The 25,203-nt window shown below is 30.8% G+C and overlaps 3 protein-coding genes across 6 annotated transcripts; 1 reads left to right on the forward strand and 2 right to left on the reverse strand.

Moving 5' to 3' along the window:
- Nucleotides 1-4,671: 4,671 nt before the first annotated feature.
- Nucleotides 4,672-8,579, forward strand: LOC126681029 (phospholipase D alpha 4). The gene is made up of 4 exons (XM_050376395.1): nt 4,672-4,871; nt 5,153-5,713; nt 6,299-7,493; nt 7,974-8,579. The coding sequence occupies exons 1-4, from the start codon at nt 4,785-4,787 to the stop codon at nt 8,387-8,389; spliced, it is 2,259 nt and encodes a 752-aa protein (XP_050232352.1). The 5' UTR covers nt 4,672-4,784; the 3' UTR covers nt 8,390-8,579.
- LOC126681033 (protein FLX-like 3) lies at nt 5,494-15,834 on the reverse strand. Of its 4 annotated transcripts, none has more exons than XR_007641311.2 (8): nt 15,708-15,834; nt 14,341-14,896; nt 14,036-14,181; nt 13,518-13,594; nt 13,291-13,417; nt 9,818-9,969; nt 8,370-8,477; nt 5,494-6,032 (listed from the first exon to the last, which is right to left on the reverse strand). XR_007641311.2 is itself a non-coding variant. In XM_050376401.2 (5 exons), exons 2-5 carry the CDS (start codon nt 14,877-14,879, stop codon nt 13,367-13,369), a joined length of 813 nt encoding a protein of 270 aa, XP_050232358.1. In that variant the 5' UTR covers nt 14,880-14,896; nt 15,708-15,834; the 3' UTR covers nt 13,082-13,366. The 4 variants fall into 4 exon arrangements, 1 of the variants encoding a protein (XP_050232358.1); XR_007641310.2 differs by having other exon boundaries at nt 13,284-13,417; XR_007641309.2 differs by having other exon boundaries at nt 13,217-13,417.
- Nucleotides 15,835-16,856: 1,022 nt separating this feature from the next.
- On the reverse strand, nt 16,857-24,789 carry LOC126681031 (3-epi-6-deoxocathasterone 23-monooxygenase CYP90D1). Its single transcript, XM_050376399.2, has 8 exons — nt 24,482-24,789; nt 23,695-24,019; nt 22,655-22,804; nt 21,378-21,623; nt 19,723-19,812; nt 19,224-19,409; nt 19,002-19,123; nt 16,857-17,589 (listed from the first exon to the last, which is right to left on the reverse strand). The coding sequence occupies exons 1-8, from the start codon at nt 24,742-24,744 to the stop codon at nt 17,478-17,480; spliced, it is 1,494 nt and encodes a 497-aa protein (XP_050232356.1). The 5' UTR covers nt 24,745-24,789; the 3' UTR covers nt 16,857-17,477.
- Nucleotides 24,790-25,203: the final 414 nt, after the last annotated feature.

Genomic DNA, 25,203 nt, shown 5'->3' on the forward strand with positions numbered 1-25,203 from the left:
GTTTGTCCAAATCGGGGGCCTGGTTATCAACATATTAAGACGTTGGGGGCATATATGAACCTTTTCGGACGTTGAGGGCTTTATTGATCCTAAAGCCAAATCTTAGGGACTTAAATGAGCCTTTTCCCTATTATATATTATTAAAAGTTTAAATTCGTTCTATCTAATATGCTAAAAATTACTATAATTTATTTTGAATTAAATCCTAAATAAATTACTATAATTTGTTTTAAGGTCCCATGGCCTAAAACCATTATCGAGTGCCCTTCAATTCGAAACTAAAGATAAGAGCACACCAGCTTTTGTAGGGACGGTGTTAACAAAGAGACAGCAAGGTGCCACCAAGGCCGGCCAGCTTTGGCCACGTGGCTTGTTCACTCTATTAGAAAGTTTGTGTATAACTTTTTCTTCACATTATGGATGGAAGTTGTGCGTCCCTTCACTTCAAAAATAGTTAAAATCAAATAAATCACATCTTTCAAAAATTCGAATTAAATTTATTATTTGATGATGTATTTAACTTTTAAATGCAATAAATTAAACCGAATCAAATTATATAAAAATATTTAAAAAATAGGATTGAATTGAAAAAAAATTAAAATTATCTTTCAATCGGAATCAGTTGAATTATAGTCAAGTGTTCGATATTACGACCAAGTTTATTGTGAAATGGTAAAAATAGTCATATAAACCAAATAAATGTAATCAGCCATTAGCGAATAGCGATATTGTATAGGCAAGGTTTTCTGATTGTATTATTATTCTCATAGCTATAAAATTGTTTTTTTGGTGATTGATAAAATTTTTAAATTAAATAGACCAAATTAAATATAGTTTATTTTGGCATAACTTTTTAAAATTTATATAAAATTTGATTCAGTTTAATTTAAAAAATATGATAAAATTTTATTCCGGTTAAACCGAATGGATTACCTAATTGTGTAGGGTTGTATATGAAGTGGTGCTAAGAGAAATAGCAATGTTGTCAAACCCGATCTGATCATAAAACCGATAGCATTAGAGGGTGAAGGATCAAAAGTTCAACCAGGGTTCAACTGGAATTATAAAAATATAAATAAATGGTAGAACTTACAACTATTGGTTATTATATATATATATATATATATATATAGGCAAAAGGGCTCAAAAACTACCCACCTTTTATTTTTTTTTCAATAGCACCCTGACCTTGTAATTTTTTCAATAGCACCCTATTTCGTATTTTTCAGTTTCAATAGCACCCTAAAGCATCAATTTGAACTTTTTTCATTTGGTTAATATTCAAAAAAAATCCTTCATATATATCATAAGTTCTAAATATTCTACAATGTTTTAAATTATATATAAACGCCCTCTTCTTCACAAAATAAAAAAAATATTTAATTAAATTAAACCCGTGGCGGAACCCGTGACGAAATCCGAAGACGAGCTCCTCGTCTATGGAGGAAGACCGGCTGGTCTTCCTCCAAGGAAGACCAGCTCTGGTCTTCCATGGCGGAAGACCAGAGCTGCTGGTCTTCCCTCATGGAAGACCGACTGGTCTTCCTCCATGGAAGACCAGCTCTGGTCTTCCATGGCGGAAGACCAGATTTGCTGGTCTTCCATGGAGGAAGACCAGCGAGCTGCTGGTCTTCCCTCATGGAAGACCAACTCTGGTCTTCCATGGCCATAGAAGACCAGCTATGGTCTTCTATGGCGGAAGACCAGATCTGCTGGTCTTCCATGGAGGAAGACCAGCAGACCTGGTATTTCCGAGGAAGACGAGCTGCTCGGCTTCCAACGGAACGGGTTTGTTTTTATTTTTTAATTTTAAATTAAATTATTAATTGTTTATTTTTTTGGATTTATTTGAAAGATTTTTAAGTTAAAGGACTTATTTAAATTTGTTCAAGTAGAAAAAAGTATAAAATGACCCTTTAATTTAATTGTTTTAATAAGTTTAATGCTTATAATAATAAAATCATCTTTTTTTTAAAATTTAGGGTGCTATTGAAATCGAAAAATACGAAATAGGGTGCTATTGACAAAATTACAAGGTGAGGGTGCTATTGAAAAAAAATTGAAAGCTCGGTAGTTTTTGAGCCCTTTTGCCATATATATATATATTATAATAAGAGATATGGAAATAAGATTTAAAGTAGCTTAGTTGTGTTGTGCACATCCATTCGATTTTTATCATCAGGATTCAAGTCCAAGATTATCATTTGATTTTTTATTCTTTATATAAAGACAATGCTATTATTAATTAAATCGGACCAGGTTTATCAGTTAGTTGGCCGGTTAATGGTTTCAATTTAGCAATTATTCGGCCGGTTCGATGGAAAAACCGCGGATTTGTGATTATAAGAATTTTTGGTGCAATCCGAACTATTGATATGACCGGTTTGAGAATTTCACGGGCGAATTTGCAGGTCCGGTTCGAATTTTACAACCATAAAAAATAGTGTGTTGTAATGTGAATGTATGGTTATAATTTGGGAGCACATGAGTAAGGAATTTATGAACACTTTAAGGGGACATTTCTTTTCTTTGGATGATTGAATCAATGATTAACAAGACATCATTTACTGGAATGAAAATGACATAAGGTTTGTAGATGATCAACTGGGGTTCATTTTAGTGCAAGGATGTTGAAATTTTCATCTTAAATATAAGCTTATTTTATATTTTTAATGTAACTCTACTTTATCTTTTAAAAACCTCTTTTTTCTCTCTAAAAAAACCCTAGCCGCCAAGAGTTTTCTTCTTATTTCTTCTCCGGCTGCCGTCAATGGTTTGATTTTTGTTGTTGACGGTAGCCATCCCTTTATTTATGTTATTTTAATTTGATAGAATATAATAAATGGCGACTCTTTTTCATTTTTTTGATGGATTAAAACCTATCAACGAAGCGCAATTCATTTACCAAGAAGTGAAGATAGATCGAAGATCTATCATCAATAAAATGGAATCGTTTATGAGCTATATTAGTTTTATTTGTTTTTCATTGTTTGTTTTTTTCCTGAATGTTTTATGTTGTCCTTTCATTATGAAAGGTTTGTTGTCCTTTCTCTGTGAAAGGTTTGTTGTCTCCTTTTTATGTAGGAGTTTGCTGTCTCTTTTTTATGAAGGAGTTATCAAGTGGTGATTGAATGGAATGCTCTGAGTTTGTGGGTGATTGGATAAGTTTTGATCGACGAGTGATCGAAGACTGCACTTATTTAGCGAAACAATTAATAATTTATTTTTATTTTCGTAAGTAAGATCTGCGAATCAGGCAGTATGTTGTCTGTTCCATGTCAGGTCATCAGATTTAGTTTTCGAATTATTCCGAATTTCTTACAAATGTAACTGTTTCATATTCGATTTAATGAGATTTGATGATTTCAAAAAAAAAAAAAAAATTATGGAATGTTAATGTAAGACAAAAAAATATAATTTTTATTTATTTTGTTAGTCATTAATTTATGATATATTTTATAAATAAATCTAAAAAATAGTATTTTTATAAAATTGAACAATTTAGACAATTAGGGCTTTAATTATTTTCTATTTCTTTTGTAAAGTATGAATTATTTGTTCAAATTAAATAAAAATTATGATTAAATTAAAAAAAATGTTAGATGTTTTTTGAATTAAAAAAAATATTGAGTTTGACACGGTGCTTGCGCAACATGATTCAATAGTTTTAACGTGTCATAACGGCATAATAGGTGATGAGTCATATGCATCAAATTACAAAAATTAAAAAGATTATGTATATAATTACAAAAATTTAAAAAGTTAAAATACTAAAACCGCTACATAATATGTATACATTTGCAACTAACCTATAATAAATATCGTAATATACATAAAAGATTATGAAAAACTGCCTTACCTTCTAGTATTATATTAACACTAATTTTATAATTGGATTGGATTGCTTAAAAACACCCAATTTGGGTATCTTGATTGGGTTGAAATGTTAGCACCAGTAAGGCAGTAATGGCCTTGATGGCTGGACTTAGCTTCTATGTTGGATTGCATCACCTAGCCATAAGCCCATCAGTTATGATATTAGGCCCTTTTGATTCTCTAAACAGAGGAGGTTTGGAGTAAGGAAAACATATATCTTTGGGAAAATAACATAAATAGCCTAAACCGGTTAATTTTATTAAAAATGAATATTTTTTTATTTAATTTATTTTATACGCTCCATATTTTTTTTATATCCTAAAAGTGTTCATTTTGTATTTCTTATAAGCAAAAATAAAAGCGTAAAAATGTAAAAACTATATTAGTTTCTAGATAAGAATACATTTTGTTTCCTTAAAACGGAATTTTAAATATTAAAAAAATGGCTGGTTTTGTGCTTTTCCAAATATCTTGGGTTTTCACCAAATTAATTGCTAATTATGCAAATAAACTTCAACTTAAACAAGCTTTAAAGATAGCTTCATACCAATTATAATATCATGGAAAACATGCACAAAAAAGGATTTATTGATCTTGTTACATCTAGAGAGAAAAAGTGCAACTTGAGGAAATAAACTTCAACTTTAAGTAAAATTTTGTTAAAAAGGCTTCAACTTTGAAGGTTGCCTCTAAGACTCGCAAAATTAGAATTTCACAAGTTTTTCCAAACTTGCCAACACATTCAATTGCATTCTAAGTTTTCATTTGCTTGCTAATCTACACCCTTACCTACCTTTATATACAAATCTAAAAAATGGCATTCAAAATCTAATATTCCAAAACATACTAATTTGAATTACTCTTTTATTCTCCTTATCTCATAGCATTGATTAAAAGATCTAGTATCAATGGAGAGTGTTCAAAAATTTCTTCATGGAACACTTGAAGTTACAATCTTTGATGCCACACCTTATTCATCACCATTTCCCCTCAATGTAAGTGTATATTGATTTTTCTTTTTAAAATGCACGACATGCTAAAATTCAAATTCGAGATCACACGAAAATTTTAGATCTATTCTGAATTAATAAAGATATATGTCTAAAATTTTCTTATGATACAAAGAGCATCTCTAAGCATCCCATTAGAGACGCTTTAGAGAGTTTATTGACCGGTTGGTTATTATACTCTCCATAATAAGATATATTTGGATTTTCTTTTGTATGATTAGACTATTTTAGTGAAATATTAAACTTATGTTAATTCTATTTTGTAGTGTTTATTTACAAATGGAAAACCTACTTATGTGACCATCAAGATAGGCAACAAAAAGGTGTCAAAAACAAGTCAAGAACATGATCGTATTTGGAATCAAACCTTTCGAATTCTTTGTGCTCATCCTCTAGATTCTATCATCACCATTACTATGAAAACAAAGTGCACAATTTTAGGAAAATTTCATATCCAAGCAGAAAAGATAGTCCATGAAGCAACATTCATTGATGGGTTTTTTCCACTAATAATGGAAAATGGAAAACCGAACCACGAACTCAAACTCCGGTTCATGTTGTGGTTCAAACCAGCCGAATTTGAACTAAGTTGGAGAAAGATAACGAGTAATGGTCAATTTCAAGGACTAAGAAATGCTACATTTCCTCAAAGATCAAATTGTCATGTCACATTTTATCAGGATGCTCACCATCATAACACATTTCAGCCTCCACTTGGTATTTGTGGGTCTCCAAGAAATTTATGGGAAGATGTTTATAGAGCTATTGATGGTGCTAAACATTTGATTTACATTGCAGGATGGTCTTTCAATCCCAAAATGGCCCTAGTAAGTGAAACCTTGTAACTTGATTTTCCCTTTAGCAAAATTTCATCCTAGGTTAAATAAGCGATGAGTTCCTGAACTCTACGGCATATTTCAAATTGGTACCTAAACTATAAGTTGTATCATTTTAATACCTTATCTTTAATTTTTCTGTTTCAGTTTTAAATATCTTAGATTTTTCAATAAACTTAAACTAATGAGGATATCACTTGAAGTATGCTCAGAAAAAGTGTTGCCACGTCAGGTATCATGTTGTCGTATTTTTTAAGTAGCTTCTAGCATGATAGCTGATGTTGGTCGAAAAATATCAATATACTTTCTCCTGAAACAAAAAGTAAAATTCAGGTGTTAGAAAGATACAAATTGGAATCTAGATATCAATTTAAAATATAGAATAAAATTTAAGTACAACTCAAGTATCTAACCTTTATATCCTATCTCAAAAAATGAACAAAATTCACTATATAGGACTTTCTATGGGTAGTATGATAAGTAACATAATTGGATTAAAATCTCCAAAGAAAACATATTTTACATTGTAATGATATAATTTTCATCTTTTTAAGTAAATCATATTAATGTATGCAGGTTAGGGATCCCGGAACAAGTTTAAGACATGCAAGAGGAGTAAAACTTGGAGAGTTATTAAAGCGAAAAGCTGATGAAGGTGTAGCAGTAAGAATTATGATCTGGAATGATGAGACATCTTTGCCAATAATCAAGAACAAAGGAGTGATGAAAACTCATGATGAAGATGCTTTTGCTTATTTTAGACACACTAAAGTAATATGCAAATTATGTCCAAGATTGCACCACAAGTTCCCTACTTTCTTCGCACACCATCAAAAAACTATAACAGTAGATACACGAACGAATAACGATTTGAGAGAAATCATGAGTTTTATCGGCGGATTAGACCTATGTGACGGACGATTCGACACCGAACAACATTCATTGTTTCAAACACTCAATACACAATCACATTGTAATGATTTCTATCAAACAAGTATAGGTGGTGCTAGTTTGCATAAAGGAGGACCAAGAGAACCATGGCATGATGCTCATGCTCGTATTCTTGGTGAAGCTGCTTGGGATATACTAACAAATTTTGAACAAAGATGGACTAAACAATGCGACACTTCTTCCTTACTCTCTACTCCCTCGATTTCAAATCTTACACGCGATCCCGTTTCTTCAAGCAATTTGAATGATAGAAATTGGAAAGTACAAGTTTTTCGATCGATAGATCATGTTTCCGTAACCCCATTGGCAAGAAACTTAAAGGTGGAACAAAGTATACACGAAGCTTATGTAGAAGCAATTAGACGGGCAGATCGGTTTATATACATTGAGAATCAATATTTCATTGGAGGGTGTGATTTATGGGATAATAATAAGCATTGTGGATGTAGAAATTTGATACCTATTGAGATTGCACTTAAGATAGTTAGCAAGATCAAGGCTAAACAAAGATTTGCGGTGTATATATTGATACCGATGTGGCCGGAAGGGGTACCGGAAAGTGATCCTGTGCAGGATATATTGCATTGGACTAGAGAAACAATGGCAATGATGTACAAGCTGATAGGAGAAGCACTAGAGGAAAGTGGTGAGCCATTAGGGCATCCAAGGGATTACTTGAATTTCTTCTGCCTTGCTAATAGGGAAGAAGAGGCTAAGAAAGAATTTGTTCCTCCATATTCACCTCATAAAGGTACACAATATTGGAATGCACAAAAGAATAGGAGGTTCATGGTTTATGTCCATTCCAAGCTCATCATTGGTATGTCTTTAATTCTCTCTCAATCTATTGATAGTAATCTACATAGTAAAGGAACAAAAACACCAAGAAATGCTAAAATAGAAAACGACAAGATTATATTTTTTACACTACTAGATTAAAAAATAGAATTTCAGAGTTTCAAAAGCTTTTTCAAAAATGAAAATGAAATGTTAAAATTAGGACTCAATAAATTAACATGCACATAGAGCAAAATGGTTATGTGATATGGAATGAGTGTTCCCCTAACTAAAAAGTTTAGAATGCTATTTTTGGCCGTCTCCATAATAGAGTTTTTCAATCACCCAGCACAATGTGAACAATTTGATGTGAGGTCCAATTCCATTAAAAATGGACTTGTAGAAAAAGTTATGCCTTTATTTACAAATTTTTGTTTAAAATGCATTGACATAGTTAAATAGAGACAATTTACAATTATAAATTATGTTTCATCTCATTTTTACCAATAACTTTTTGTTCCAGTGGATGATGAATACATAATAATAGGATCCGCAAATGTGAACCAAAGATCAATGGATGGAAAACGCGACACTGAAATTGCAATAGGTTGCTACCAACAAGACAATGCTCGATCTATTCAAGCATACCGTATGTCACTGTGGTATGAGCATACTGGCCTAGCTGAAGAAATGCTGCTAGAGCCTCAAAGTTTGGAATGTGTGCACAGAATTTACTCACTAGGGGAGGGAATGTGGAATATTTATAGTGGTGAAGAAGTAGTAGACATGGAAGGAGTCCATTTAGTAAACTATCCAATCAAAGTACCAAAGGATGGTATTATTGAAGATCTTGATGATGGAAATGGTAACTTTCCTGATACTAAAGCTCCAGTAAAAGGTAGAAGGTCACAAGTGTTACCTTGTATTTTCACCACGTAAGTCTTTAAGAGGAGTATTGGGTTGATCAGTAAATTGCACCTCCACTATGTTTATATCTTGTACCTTATGTCGATGCCATTCTTATGTCCTGAAATTAAAATCAAAACAAACTGTTAAAAGTGTTTCTGTTTCTGCATTAAAATGGATTCTGAGAAGGCGCATTATAAATGCTCCATATTATTGAGTAAAATTTTAGAAGATGAATAATGCAATCTCAATTTGTTCTGTCTTAATGGGCCTGTTACTATTCTATCTATAAAAAGACTAAAATTATGATAATGAAGTTTTGTTCAGATAGGAATACTTGCATAGCTACAGATGAGATTGCCAAATTTTCTGAGTTGAAATATAGAATTGTACTCCTGAAGATCTTAGATTTATTGACCCCAAAAGGAGAACTTTGGCGCCCCACGGCTATAGTCTAAGAATAGAAATATTACACGTAAATCTTAAGAGTTTTACATTGGAACCTCCCCTTCTTTTATGATAAAAAAAATCAACATTCTGCAATGAAGATTAACATAAAAGCCTAAGAAATTGAATTCAAAGATTTTTCTTTGAATTTGATGAAGAGAAACTAGTGGATTTAGACTTTTTTTAAACTCCTCCTCTGCAGCTATGAGGATTATCATCAACCAAAAGCAAATATGACTGCACTTCAGGATTCAAACTTGAAAAATTGAAATTAACTAGGTGTTATAGCTCAACAATGAAAAAAGAAGAAGCAGATTGTTACCATCATAAAACATATACATAAGCTAACAAATCAACTTCAGCAAGGAGCACACAAAAATTAACAACTAAAGAAGTACAAATATGATATGACTTATGTTGGCCCTTAACTGGGCAGCAACATCGACCACTTCTAACTATCAAGGAGCAGAGAAATGCCTTAACCGATGCATAAGACAATAGTACAAAACAAGTAAAAATTGAAAGGTGCAAAGAAAACAAGACCAATACCTTGTTGGAAGATATTTTCATCTCTAGACTATGATTACTGGTTCATTAAATGATGTTTTCTTTATAAGTAATGTTGTTTTATTATTCATGACAAAGTATTTTCAGGTAATTCAAAAAATAAAGTGTTGTTTTTACAACAAAAATGCTTATCTCATATGAAACAAGAGTAAAATAGAAGCAATTTTCCATAAAAATGGACATTTCAGAGAATTAATTTTAGTAGCAAGCCAGTTTGACTTAAGTCATTCTGCTGGTTCCCAATATAATAGAAAACTAGAAGAACGGACATCCGCCATTTACTGGAAGAAAAACAATTCAAATAATTCTCCTACTGCTGTTTCTTCTCAAAAGGTAAGAAAATGAAATAGATAGGATGGTTCTTTCTTTTTCTCTTTAATGTTAAAATAATTTTTTAGAGCAAAAATTATATGCATTCATTTTCAAAGCATGATTGAAGAGTTGAACCTGCTCTTTTTTATCATATAGGCTTCCATGCACCTTCCACAATTGTCCCAATGGGGTGATGCAGTTTCAAGCTACTTTTGCGGGGTGAGAATGCAACCATAAATCATTAGTATAATATCGCCTTTCACAGCCTTCTTGGAAACTGTGGCCATCTGCGGAACATTAAGAAAGATAATAGTTAGAAGAAATTCTAGGACTTGCAACTCATATTGATACTATAACCAGTAAGAAACACAAATAACCTTAAAATCTTAAAGAAAAATCAACAAAATAGTTTTTAAAAGTCTTGCTTCTGCTCCTACAATCACATAGCAAATGTTTAAGGTCATTGTACTAAGCCTACATACTCTCAGATGACTCCTTTAGAAATATATTGCATCAATCAAACATTACAAATCCAACAGACAGTTGTCTGATTCATCCTTATTTTTGTTCCAAATCGGTAAGATCTAGAAGTTGAAATACATGTATCCAACTTTCTATTATGCTATAGATGTAACTAAACGCGTGGTTAATCAGCTATTGCGAAATCATCCTTCACAGAAACTAAAGCATGTTGCCCTTCTCCACAAAGCCAAATCCTCAATTCATACTTCAGAAGACTTCGTTGCATAGCATATAAGAGATAAAAAACTAAACGAAAAACTATCATAAGGATAACAAACTGCTAACTTGCAAAATGCTAGGGATTATTGCTGAACCAAAACCCCAATGGTAACAATTTACTCTATTAAAGTTCAGCCTCAAGTAACCAATGCGCTGCATGGAATTGTCCTTGAATCCCTGAAAAAATAAACACTTTCTCCTTCAACTTAGGCATGACTGTAGCAATATGTTCCACCTGATATACATCTCAAATATCCTTCCCTTGTTCAACCATCCATTCATATAGGATAATGAAAGTGCCATAAGCGCACAAAAGCAGCAACAAAAGGAATTTTTATTGCTACTACAAACATAACAAACCCCCTAGGGCACTAATATATTTCAATAAAGATGTAAAATACTCCAATCATAACTGAAGATGCTTTCAGATATCCAATATATTACTGCTTTTGCATATTCCTTTCAAGAAATAGCCTAGTATGCAATTTTTAACAATAAAAAAATGCAGTCTACCTTGTCCTTGTAGATGTCTCGATAAGGAAGCATCAAAATACAATCACCGGAACCTCCTACCACCCTCCATCTATAAAATAAGTCCTGTCCAAGGCAAAGCGTGCCATCCTGAGCTGTACATCAGCAGATGCTCAAAAGAGCACATAGTTGAAGAAATTCACAGCTCAGATCAATCCAATTTAGATAAATAATTGGATTTCTTTTGTAATGACGCAAATAACCCAGTCTCATAGATTGTGAAGATCAAGTTAACTGTTAGCCATAGACTTCTCAAAGTAACCAAGAAATCTAGTGAACAGCTTATCAGGGAGATCCTTGGTACCTTCACACTACGTCACTACCTCTAATTATATAAATGTCAACCAATCATTAATTATCAAAAAATATGACGACAGTACATAGGTACAATAGAGTGTTCATAAAGAATAGCTTATAAAAGGAAGTTTTAGATCCACCAAACCCATGTAGCAGAAACAGAATACTTGCCTATGAAGTATTTCCAGTCAGCCTCTCGTAGCATGGCATGCTCGTTGTCCTTCAGAATTCAGGTTCCTTTTGATGCATGAAGAAGCAGCTTGTTCAAATTCATATAGCCGTAACATCTTGACAAAGAATGATGTTGCAGAACAATTCAAACCAAGGGACAGCAAGGCTTTTGTGGTTATTGCAGGGCAATATATGAGAAGGAGAACTAGAAGAAACTAAAGCAAGTTTCATTCCAACATCCAAGGGTTACAATGTCACTATTCTATCTCTGTAGAGATTTAGATGAATTTAAAAAATGTGATGGATCTAGAATTATACATCCGTCAAATATCTCTTACAGCATTCGCTAGCACAACTTCCAGTTTTCACTTACTACATGTCAGTCAAACTTAAACCAAGTCAAACTTTAAATTTTATGTGAGAGCCAAACTTTGCAATCCACCCGTCCTCCAAAAGACGATGAGATAACTTTCTGCCACTCAAGATAGAATCTTCTACATTTCAGATTAGCTAGAACATTATGTGCAAGTAATTCCACAGATTACAAAAGTTACCAGCATCTCCCACTACTTTACCCACCCATTACGTAAACAACTAGAGATAGATAGTCTAATAACCTGGTTAGTGGAAAATAACCTCGACAATGTAAGCCCTTATAAGGAAATGCTGCAAGTACACCTATTATACAGTTAAGCTTTTGTTGATAACAACACGGCTCATAAATTATAAGATCAATAACCTATGCCTTCCACATCCTCCAAAATCAAAGTGAGCTCCATCCAGAGCATAAAGAAAGAGTAGGAGCATCTACCCAATGAATTTCAAGGCAACATTACCTGATTGCACTATTCGTATGCACTCTTTATAAGATTTCACTGCTAAGCACTTTCTAAACTAGATAAAACCAACATATCTGGGTGGAGTTTAAGAATTAAGAATACATGGAAACACGCAAAAGCTGCCTCGAAAAGTCTCCAAGCAATAGCAATAACTTGAACAATGCGTTGCATATTCCTTTATGATCACCTGAAGTGTGCCGAGAAAAGAACTGCAAAAGAACTTGTTGTACTTTAAGTTTCTATAAGTAGAAACGCTTAGACAGTTTTCTTTGCAATTAAATTCCCCAAGATTCAAAGTTGTTCTTTCTGACAATAAATATTGTGATCTCTTACACAGTGATCCTAATAGTATCATTTATTAAAATAACTCAATGTAATAACATAATAACACTATGCTCTAAAAAAATTATCCTCACATCAAAAGGAGTGATCAGTAAATTCACTACAGTATAGCACTTTAAACAAATTACATGTTGCAATATAACCTAAAACACCAATAACCAAGGTTGTGTACACTAGTTTTTAACGAAAAGCATGACTGATCTGATAAAGATATTATTATGATATATTATCTGTATGCCTATTACTGTACAGTTATTCTCTGCTGTTGAACAAAAAAATTGCAAGCCTCTTCATAGAATTACAGCTATGTTAGAAGAGAAAAAAGTTAATTAAATTTAAAAGGCACAAAATATATATTTTTCACATGCATCAACCTAAGGAAGCACGGACACTAGAAAAGAAAACAAGCAAGCATTCACGAAACATTCAATTTTAACAGAAGTTGTAAATCTAGCTCAGCACACAATGCAAGACAAGGTTGAGCAAAGTGAAATAAATTTGGTGGCAAAGAGGCAGGCATACAAAGATATAGCCGCGACATTCCAGAAACATAACTACTATGATAATATATAGGAGACCAGTTAAATTAAAGCAACAACAGAATCCTACTCACATCAGTTGAGAACTAATGTATTCAGATAAAAGACTACTGGTGGGGCATAAACACAGATGAACATTACTTCTTGCCTATCAAGATATCAAACGGTATAGCAGGTAGCCATAGGATCTTCTTTGCACTCCATGAATTTGAACTGCAACCATCTCAACGACGAGGCACGCGGCCCTTGTCCCATGAAGCAGGACCTGGAGCACCCTGAGTAACAAGACAAAATTAAATTCCAAAACAAACTTATTAGCATGATAGCATAAATCAATGAAAATAGAAACCATGTCATAAGTATGAGGACACAAACCATATGAACCCCGTATCCATCCCCAAAAGGAGCAGGAAACCCCTCGGGATTATTGAACTTCATCCCATATGGTCCACCTTGAATCATCAAATAATAAGATAAAGAGGTGAGAAACATATAAAGTGGTCATTCATACAAGTCAAGACAAAATAGCAAATGGGTTTTGTTTTAAGTTCACAACGAAAATTAAAAAAGACCACGTGAAAAAAATTATAAATACAGTTTAACATCAAAACCTACTGTAGCAACCACAACCAAAAGTGGTTCACCTTAAATTAACTTTTCAACGAATCCACTAACAAAGAATGCTAATGACGTTCTTCCTTATAGTGACTGACAAAAATTAACTAATTGTAAATAATATATAACTAGAAATTATGCTTAAACAATAAACATGCACAAGAGGGTATGAAAGTCAATTGTGGACTGTGGAGTAAATAAATCAAATTATGCAATTCAAGGAGCACTGTGAAAAAATTAAACTTCTAAAGCAATATGCATGAAGGATATTCGTTTACCAGCACCCCAAGGTCGAGAATCAGCACTAGCGAGTTCGGCCCGCAGCTTTTCAACTTCGCGTGCCATGGAAACCATGTTCTTCTCCATTGCCTGTCTCTGCTCCACCAATTCAATGTTTGCTTTCTTTTCATAATCATTAGCAGCCCTGAAATCATCAGACCCCACTTTTAGCATTTATATGGATGGTTACTTACAATTCTGATGCTTGATTGCAAGCTAGAGGCTGTGCGGCTGAACAAGTGCTTTAGACAAGAAAGTAAAAGAAGTGGAAAGAAAATAATCAACAAGAAACTGAAGTACAAACCTGCCATGCATAAGTTCCTGATGCAGGCTATCAATTTCACCTCGAAATAGAGGAATCTGTTGATTATCGGCCTGCAATCTTGCATTTTCTTTTTTCAATGTCTGTACTTGTCCAACGAGTTCTTGCTTCATGTTATTCAGTTTCTGAACTTCTGCACGGAGTTGTACAGCTTCATTCTTCAAAGGCTCAGTTGCACAAAGATCAGCCTCCAGCTTCAAGCCTTTCTCAATAAGCTCTCTTGAGTGCATTTCTTGTTCCGTACGAATATCTCCAATGATGAGATTCAGGCGATGAATCTCGTCCTTTGCAGCACCGAGATCTTGCTGCAAAGCCATTCGATCCTCTGCTAACCGACGATTATCAGCTAGTAGCCTGCGTATTTCTACATGCCGCATTTCAAGTTCATCCTCCAACATAGCAGGATGATGAGATGGTGGAGGTGGATGCGGCATAGGAGGTCCACGCATATAAGGTCTCTCAGGCGGGTACCCACGCCGGTCATTATGCCCATCCCGCGAAATGCGATGTCTCCCTGACATTCTAAACTTGGTCTCCTCTAGAAAGATGAAGCAACAGAATTACACAAATAAACTCTCTACCAGCAAACAAATATAAACCCATAAATTTACAAAAGGCTTAATTGCTTTAAAAATCACAAATTTTAGCGTGTTTTGCAATTTTAACAAGGACTTCCAATTTTGGCAATATCGGACACCAACTTTTAAATTTTGTCAATTCGAAACACTGAACAATTTTCCATCAAAAAAGAATGTTGACATGGACACTAGAATGTTCCGGTGTTTATTCTGGTTTTCAGATCAGCATTTTTTTGATGGAAAATTGCCAATTGCAAAAAACTGATAATACTTGTATTAAATAGCCAAAATCGTAAGTTTGTGTTAAAATTGCAGCTAAAGTTTATGATTTTTAAAGCAACTAAGCTTCTACAAAATTATACAACTACATGAAAAGCATCTCATTGAACAAAAGTCCACTTACATACATAATTTTACTAAAATTGTGTAAGCAAGAAAACTAATCAAATAGATTCAATTCAGCTCAACAAAAACCTAGAATCAATATGACAACACAATTACATTATTTGGCGCTCTAAAATGTAAATTATTAATTCTCAGTACTAGAGACATAAAATTTGAGCCTAATAAAAATAATAGAATCTTTTAAACCGAAAACAACAGGGTTATTCAGTTAATTAACAAATTACATCTTTCATCAACAATAATCAACAAAAGAAGCAGCAAATTATAAGAATAAAACACAAAAATTATGCGCAAACGCTAATAAATCCCTAAAAAAATAGGCAAAACGCTAATAAACAATTACAAAAAGAAGAAAAAAGTTGAAACCTGGTGAATTAATTTGGTTTTGATTTGATATTCTTTGAAGAAACAGAAACCTGCTACTGCTGCAATGCAATTACTGCTTCTGATATTTTGTTTTTGTTTTTGTTTTTGACGAGCTGAGAGTTTGATGGCAAATTCAGAGTAGACCTTGAGACGGTGTCGTTTTTCTGTGTCTGTGTTGTGAGTTGATTTGGGCTGTTACAGAATTGGGCTTTAGGTTTTCGTTTGAGCTTTGGGTTTTCGTTTGGGCTAGCCACTATGTCAAGTTCAGATTTTCTTTTAGGCTGAACCAATAAGACTTGGAGTGTTTACACAAATACTACGAAAACAACAAATATTTACAAAAATATTACCTAAGTTTTTTTTATTACAAAAATTCAGTTTGTAGAAAAAAAATATGATTCTATATATGTTCAATACAAATATCGTATATAAATCAAAATAATACACATACAATTTTTATAGTATGTAATTCATACATTACACATTGTTAAAAAAATCAGATATGGGAAGACGAACGGCAACAGCAACGGTGAAGATTTGATGGCGACAGCGGAAAGCTGAGAAAGAGCTAACACGGCAATGGCAAAAAGCAAACAAAAAGCGCGACAGCGGCGAGTTGAGGGCGACGTTGGCGACGAGCTGTGGGCGGCGCAAACAACAAGCTGAGGTCGTGGTGGTGTGACTTGTAAAGTGAAGATTGATGGTGACAGTGGGTATTATGGCGGAAGATACGAAAAAAAATGAGGGTTTAAGATAAAAAAAAATAAAGAAAAGAGAGATATAGTATTTTTATAAATAGAACAGATGAGTAAATATTTTTATAAAAAAGACTATATAGGCATAGTATTTTTGTAATATAGGGTGTAATTTTTCCTAAGACTTACGTACTATTAAATTTTTATGTATTTGAACATTTTTAGAAAAATAATCTTAATCTAGTTTCTGTAGTTTTTTTTAACACTTTTTGATTGCGCATCACACTCATAGCAAATGCACGTGAAACCAGATTTAGATACACACGATTAACTTGATATGTTGATAAAATCAGCCACGCCAACAAAACAACATTGTCATATTATTTTATAGAAATGCATAGTACATAATCATATTGAATAACAAAATTTGAAGAGGAATAAAATAAATAAAAAGTTAAAAATACAAATAACTAATTATTTTTATATGAAAATTGCTAATCACGTAAATATAACGTGATGAATTTGTTATTTAACAGCCACGAATGAACACGTTCATTATTTCTCTTCATACAAAGACTCATTTAATATTGAAAAAAAAAAAAGAGGGGTCTGCTAGATAACAAATTTAAAAAGAAGAGATTACATTAAAAAAAAAAAAAACTTTAAAGTAATGAGTCTTTTTACTGGTTAAGACTTTCTTTTACATTGTACATATGCTAAAATGCTAGTATAGTTGGATTACAAAAGAAATGATGAAAAAAGAAGCAGTACTAATTTAACGGGTCCCCAAAAAATTATATAGTAAAGTTTTATTTTTTAACAACATTTATAATGGAAGATAACAAATGCACCGGTCTTAATTTGTCGATAATTTCTTTATTCTTATTTAATTTTCATCCCCTGTGCCGTCTTATAGTTGAGACCCATTCAGAAAATTTCATTGTACCAAAAAATTTCCATTCCCCTTCAATTTTTTTTTGTTGGGTTATTTGTATCATTGTAATAAGAAAGTATAATTTTCTTGGCCCAAAGTTATATCTTTATTGTAAAAATTTAATATTTTTCGTTATTGATTTTAATATATGTTCGTGGATTGATTTTCTTCTCTTCTCTTCACCCAAATTGGCATTTGTCTCTTCAATCTCACTGTTGGAAAGTTTACAATTGTATCTTTTTCAGCCACCCAACTGCACAAAATCACGGAGATTATTACGATTCAACCCAGAGGTGAGCGGTTCGGTTAACCAAATCAACTAAAATTTTAAAAATATAAAATATAATGGATCAAAATAAATGGATTAACTGAATTAAGCTAAAAAAAAGATAATTAATTAATTTGATTGATAGTTTTTTAAAAACTTTCAATATAATAAAGTTAAGAAAATATTGTAAATTAAACATATTGATTGTATATTTTTTTTTTTAAAAAGATTATTTCAAATCATGGACATTTATTTATTATTTTACCAATTAATTATTAAATATATTCTCATTAATTATTACGGGAAATGTCTCAACACAATAAATTTTTTAAAAAGACAAAACCTACTACTATGTTAAATAATTAAGGATCAATATAATAATTTTGCTAAAAAATTATATCTTCTAATATATGTTTTTCTCTAACAATTTAGGACAAAGTGAGTAGAAAACTAATCATAACAAATGTAGTCAAATAAAAGTTAGGCCAACAAATAATAATTTTGTTGTTTCAAGGTTTGACTAAGAAAATACAACTTGAGTTACTTGCTAGTACTACTAATGAACCCTATAATTTATATACACTTTTAAACATTGATTTGAAGTATCACTAAACTTTTGTTGTCCACCAAATTTATCATTGACCACTTTTTGAAAATTACTTCTACTTGATCAAATATTAGTAGTATTTTTTTAATGCATTAGACTAGTCAAAACTAATTGGACATGCCAATTGTCTAACATAGAAAATGACTCATCATGGCTCGTAGCAAACAACATTTAGTGGCCAAAGTTGTGCTAGGGAGCATCACGATTCAAATGAAGATTAAAATTTCTTGTGGCTATTGCACTATAAATATTTTAGTATTATTTATACTGATAATTTATTTTTTGGGTTCTTAAAAAAAGGTTTATCATCACAAATTTGACGATTAATAATTATTTATGTTTTTGAATACATAATTATTTATGTTCAACAACAAAATTAGACATCATTTTTTTCGCCATCCATTTAAATTTACCGAGATCTTCAATTATGAAAAAAAAATAAAAAAAATTATCAAAATAAAAAAAATGGTGCTAATTAAAGTGTATAAATTATGCAGTTCAATAACCATAATTTTTCTAACCGATAGAACTAAAAAAACATAGTGAATAGTGATTGTTTTTTATATTATTTTCGGCATCATTTATCTTTTTTAATCGCCAGATTTATCTTTTCTTATAAATTATTCGATATTTTTTTACTTTTTTATATATCCATTAATTTTTAGTTTTACTATTGATTATATCCCAACTCATAAATTTTAATTTTAAATCTGTTATTTTTCTATCTAATAGAAACAAGAAAAACTTAAAAAAAAGTCACAATTCATTAGAAAGGATAGGGCAAATTTACCTAAATTGAGTAACAAGATTGTGTAAGAATATGGAAGCTTCAAGTCTAGCCAAATCAAGGCCAGGGCATAATCTTTGTCCACCTCCAAATGGAGTGAAATTGCTATTGCTCATCTCCTTTTCCTGTTTTTTTAATTCAATTTACACAATTAAAAAAATAAATTAAAATCCAATTTTTATTGAAAAAATTAAAAAGATAATATTGAGAGGGTCCACGTCTTACTTGCCACCTCCATGGATTGAATTGGTAAGGGCAATCATAATGATGATCATCAAGATGAACTGATCTAAAATATGTAAAAGCACACCATCCTTTTGGTATTAAATACCCTTTTATTTCTATATCCTTCATTGCCTTTCTCATCACCCCTATTATTATATTTCCCACCCTCAAAGTTTCTGTAATTACCTGCTCCATTTAAAGAATACATTACGAACCGTTATCAATCCGTCGGTAAATTCAATAAATAACGACATGTTTGGCTGCAAATAAGTTTAAATATGTTACTATATTACCGACATTTTACAGCCCCAAAAACTCATCAACAATTAGCGACGAAAAGTTTTCATCTATAATTTTTTGGTCCTTGATTAGCAACCAAAGAATCACGACGAAAAGTTTACATCGGTAATCCATTGGTGATGTTAATTTTTTTAGTAAAGGTCTATTTTCTACTAGTGATTTTTTTGGGTAGGAAAGTAAATAAATGTAATTAACTCACCCTTTGTGTAAATGGTAAAGATAAGTAATCAGTCCAAGTTAATGACTCGCCAAGCTGAGCTTTGAGACTTTTCAATTTCATGTTCTCATCCTGAAATTATTTTATGTTAATTAAAGATAATTATGAAACCAACAATCTTAATAATACAAAGAATTGAAACAAAAAAAAATGATTAAAATGTCTTAATGACAATTAGAAGTCACACGTGCATCGAAGAATATTTTTTTTTAAGAACATAGACACTGATATATCACCTAACAAATAATGAAATAGACCCCATCATATAATTATTCGTTTTAAACTAACAATATACAAAAAAAAGTCAAGTTCCTTACATTTTATATATTGTTAGTTTAAAACGAATAATTATTTGAAAATTTAGGATTAAAATTTAGAGAATAAATTGATAAATCGGAAATAAACACCTAGCAAATTTGAGAGTTTCAGGTTTAAACATCATTTCTCAATTATAATAAAAATAGATAATAAGTTCTTAGAATATTCAAACTATTGCCTTATTGCATTTATTAAATTTTGATTCGTTTTCTTTTAATTAATAACATTAATTTTAATTTAAAAGAGATTTTTTCCGTCCAAAATGCAAGCCAAAATTTACTTATTTTTACTCCATGTCAATTGAATTTAACTTATTTTCTCTTAAAAATTATCACACATATGTAATTTTGTTATAGTATGAAGTTTTTAGGCTAAATTATGCATGATAAATTTTATGGTGAAAAACTAAACTTTGACCGCCATATATGTTTTTTACCGGAAAACATCTTGTTGAAACAAAGTTAAAATTTAATAGCCAAATTAAAACGAATTAAAACATAGTCACTGAATAACAAAATAATGATATGTGTGCTTACGAGATTAAGTTTTATCGTATTTTGTTTCTAAAAACATTTGTAAAATTCTCATAGGCATGCATGTAATTTTTTACAGACGTCTTTATTATCATATTTTGTTTCTATAAACTTTCGTAAAATTCTAAAATTCTAAAATTTATTAATATTTATAAGGCTTAATGCCTTAAAAAAAAATCCGGCCTTTCATCCCCTTTTCAATCCTACCTTGACGTTGAAAATCTGTCAATTTTACCCTATTTTGTATTTTTTTCATTTCAATTGTACCCTAAAACATAAAATCGATCTTTATTTATTTGGCAAAAGTTCAAAAAAACTCTTCAAAAATAGTCAATTTAATATAAAAATTTAATCTAATGTAAAAAGAATCAATTAGAGAATTTGTTTTTGAACTTTTGCCAAATAAAAAAAAGTCAATTTTATATTTTAGGGTATAATTGAAATGAAAAAAATACAAAATAGGATAAAATTAAAAGATTTTCAACATCAGGGTAGGATTGAATAGGGGATAAAAAGGTCGGGATTTTTTAAGATATTAGGCCTATTTATAATCTAAATCTATAAGAAATATCGTTTTGAATTTTAGAGTTTTCAATTTATTTTTGTTTCCTTGTAAAAGAAAAATTGAGTAGGAAGGAAGAATACGAAAATTGACAACGACTATAGGGACCGGACAGGTAATCAATTTCTAAAATTAATGGTATAAACACTTATGAATTGGATTAATCATTAATCAAGCAATTAAAAAAGACTAATTAAGAGGACTTAACAGAATAATTGACGTACCGTTAATTGTTGTAAAGCAGAAGGGGAATCTGAAAGATATTTGACGGCAAGTGTCATAAGAACCGGGACGGAATCTTCGCCGGGGATCATCATATCAATCATATTATCAGCTATTAATTCATCTGTTAATTGTTGATTAGCATCATTAAGCAAAACCTCCACCACATCTTTAGGTATTTTTGAGATGCCACTCTCCCTTTTGGATTTAATTATTTTTTGCACTAATTTCACCATTTTTTTCTTGGCCTGAAAATTAAATCACATAGTAAATTAACCTTGATTATATATTTATATTTTTGTTAATTGTAGTTGATGAAAAATAAAATAACAATGAGTATTTGATATTGAAGTGATTTATATAATGACTATGGAAAATAAGAAAATGAAGAAAAGGGTTGGAAGAGTATTGATTGAAGAAGAAATGGAGTAGAAAAGAGTAATTTATTTTAGTGATTAAACTTTAATTCGTTTCATTTTATTTATTAAATTTTAATTTTTTTAAATGAAATTTTTCATGTTAAAATGCATAAATGACAATTATTTTTACTTATTTTTATCACACGGCAATCAATTTTTTCTTATTTTTATCTAAGAATGTACGAAAATGTATAGTTTTTCTTGAGAACTTTCCATTGAAATAAAAATTTGACAAGCAATCAATTATTTTTTCCAAAACTTTATACTTGGTCAAAAAAATCTTATATTAAAATATAATTAGAATTTAGTAATTAAAATAAATAAAGTTACATTTTAATCATCAAAATAAAATAGAGCGATAATTTAGTAGTTCCAAAAATCAATTACTCATAATTTTGAATAAAACTGTGACTCATCAGATAATTTAGTAGTTCTAAAAAAGTAAAATGAACTTATATATTCACAACTATGGTATTTTTGTCAAATATAACACGATCTTTAAATTTTACCAATTTGGTCCGTTATTAATTCAATATTTGCAAATACACCCAAGGTTTGAATATATTTAGGTATATTTAGCAAAAATTGAATAAATAACGGATCAAATCGGTAAAAATTGAATAAATAACATATCAAATTGGTAAAATTTAAAGATCATCATGATATATTTGATAAAGAAAGTTATATTTATGGCTAGATACATTCATTTTGCCTTCTAAAAATCAATTATTCTAAACGAACCAAATAGATATTTGATTAATTGATGCGATATATATAGCGGTTCCCGGCCATCCACCGGAATAATGCAATTAAAGGATGCAACAAAAGAAAAATAAATTAATTATATATTGATCACATACTTGCAATGAACGATAAAGTTGAGTTCCAGGGAAGTTGATGGGCAGAGACATGAGACCAGCTATAAATTGTTGAAACTGTTCCTTTAGCGACTCCATTTCTGGACCAGCATCCAAACTTATTAATGCCTTCACTAGTACCTGAAATGCAATCTGCAGACAAAAATTAAGGGTCATTTTGTAACTTTTTAATAATTATGAGTCTCATTTTAAAGACAATATGATTTCATGTGCAATTATTGTGAACCCCATACTCCACTACTCTTGTTTCTTGATTTATAGCATAATCATTTCTCAACTTAATAGAAGCCAGAGATGACAATTCAAACACCAATCATTTTCTTCTAGTAGATATGATGGAAACAAAATATATTTTATATTGCACAAAAAACATAATTATTAGAATATAAAATTCTGAAATGGTATACTACTATTTTGTAAAAAAAGTAGAATAAATTAAAATAGAAAACTTTAGATGCATTTTTGGAAATAACATATTGAAAATGATTCGATAAATCTTTGTGTAACGTTATTATAAGTTGAGTTAAAAAAATATAACGATGACTAAACTATAAACTTTTTACTCGTTGGTTACCATCAATAAATCTTTTATATTTTGATAATTCAATTTTGAGTTTTTCAAACGGGAAGTTGCTATCACAGTTCTGATAAATACGTCTTTATCTGGCAACGGAAAAATTGGATTCCGTATATTTTTCCGTTCGCGCATATAAATGACAATTCACTGAATCCACCAAGTAATCTCAACTATATTTAACTTATAAGTAATAATTTTGTAATAATAACATGTGAAGAATAAGTCAGAAATACGTTAAGATCAGTGACATTTTATTTTACTTTTTGTTTCTTGTTTTATCTAAATTGGAACTCTTACCAAAAACTTGAAGTTACAAACATACAAAAAATAAATGCAAATAAAAGAGATAGAATTTTCAAACTTCAAGGACCAAAATTCACTTCAGTAAAACCACACAAACACAAAAAAACAAAAAATTCACAAAAAGAGAGAAAAAAGCACTAACATTTTTGGTCTCATCTTGAATAAAAATAGGCTGATCAAATCTCCAATTCTTCATAGATTCTTCAACATAAACTTGCATGTCTCTTGTAATTTGAGCTTTAAGATAAGCAGACTTAAAAAAAGCTCCTATTAAACCATGAATTCTTTTTTGTAAGCTTCCATTAATGAGCAAAATTGAGGATTTTCCCATTAATTCAGTGAGTGATTTAGGGTAAGATGGTACAAACATCTTTGGATCACTTTGTAGAATAAATTTACTCACTTCTGAATCTGTTGATACTATTGTTGGTGTTCCAAATATATGTGACTTGAACACTTTTCCATACCTATATTTAAAAATAAAATAAAAAATAAGTTATATATTTTCTTGAAATATCCTGAAAGTAGAAAATGATAAATAATTGTATACTGAAATATCCTGAAAATAGAAGAAATGATAAAAGAAATCTTGAAATATCCTGAAAATAGAAGAATTGATAAATTTTCTTGAAAAAGAAAACCCTGAAAAGAAATGAAATGAAGATTTTCTTGAAATATCCTGAAATCAAAAGAATTGATAAAATTTCTTCAAAAACCTTGAAAATAGGAAGAAATGATAATTTTTCTTGAAATTCTCTGAAAATAAAAGACATGAAATGATAAATGTTCTTGAAATAAACTAAAAATAGAAGAAATGGTAAATTTTCTTGAAATATCATGAAAATATAAGAAATGATAACTAACTTTCTTGAAATATCCTGAACATATAAGAAATGAAAATATTTGTATGTATGCATATATATACTTACAAACGACGACGTTTATTGACGAAAGTTTCGGGGCGGTCTGTTAAAGCAGAAGAAATGAACTCAAGGGTTTCACCAAGAAACGGCCACCCAAGATTGCCTAAAGGAAGCTGCGGAGTTTCGAGTTTCGACGACGACGACGATCTGTAGCTATTTCTGTACAAGATTATTATGGAAGACAACAAAATTATTACTAATAAAATCAATAATAAACTGTCCATAATATTAATGGATGCGAAAAGTTGTCTGCTCAAGAACATGAACATTATAAGCAAACTCTTGTTTCTCTTTCTAATTTTCTACATATATATGTATGAGTATATATACAGTAGGATATTAAATTAAATGAGTATATAAAATATTTATATGAGTAAATTTAATCATATGGTGACCATGGACATATATATGATGATGACATTATTTTTTGGACCAGTGTATATGAATGTTTGTGTGCATGTGTACGTGCACGCGTGCGGCAAAATATAATAGAGAAATTCAAAGGGAAAGAATAAAATAAATTATAAGTAAAATATGCAACTTAGTTAGAGCTTAAGTTAAAAGTGTAAGAGAGAATATATGTATTGGGAGATTCGGGTTCTACAAGTTTTTTTATTAGAAAAACAATTCTGCACTTAATATACTAAACTTTTGCATTACTTCATTTTGGTGGTTATAAATATGTCTCTCTCACAAAAATTAGATCGGATATTTTATGTTTCTCTCAC

The sequence above is a fragment of the Mercurialis annua genome, linkage group LG5 (genome assembly GCF_937616625.2).
Source record: "Mercurialis annua linkage group LG5, ddMerAnnu1.2, whole genome shotgun sequence".
Taxonomy (NCBI): Eukaryota; Viridiplantae; Streptophyta; class Magnoliopsida; order Malpighiales; family Euphorbiaceae; genus Mercurialis; species Mercurialis annua.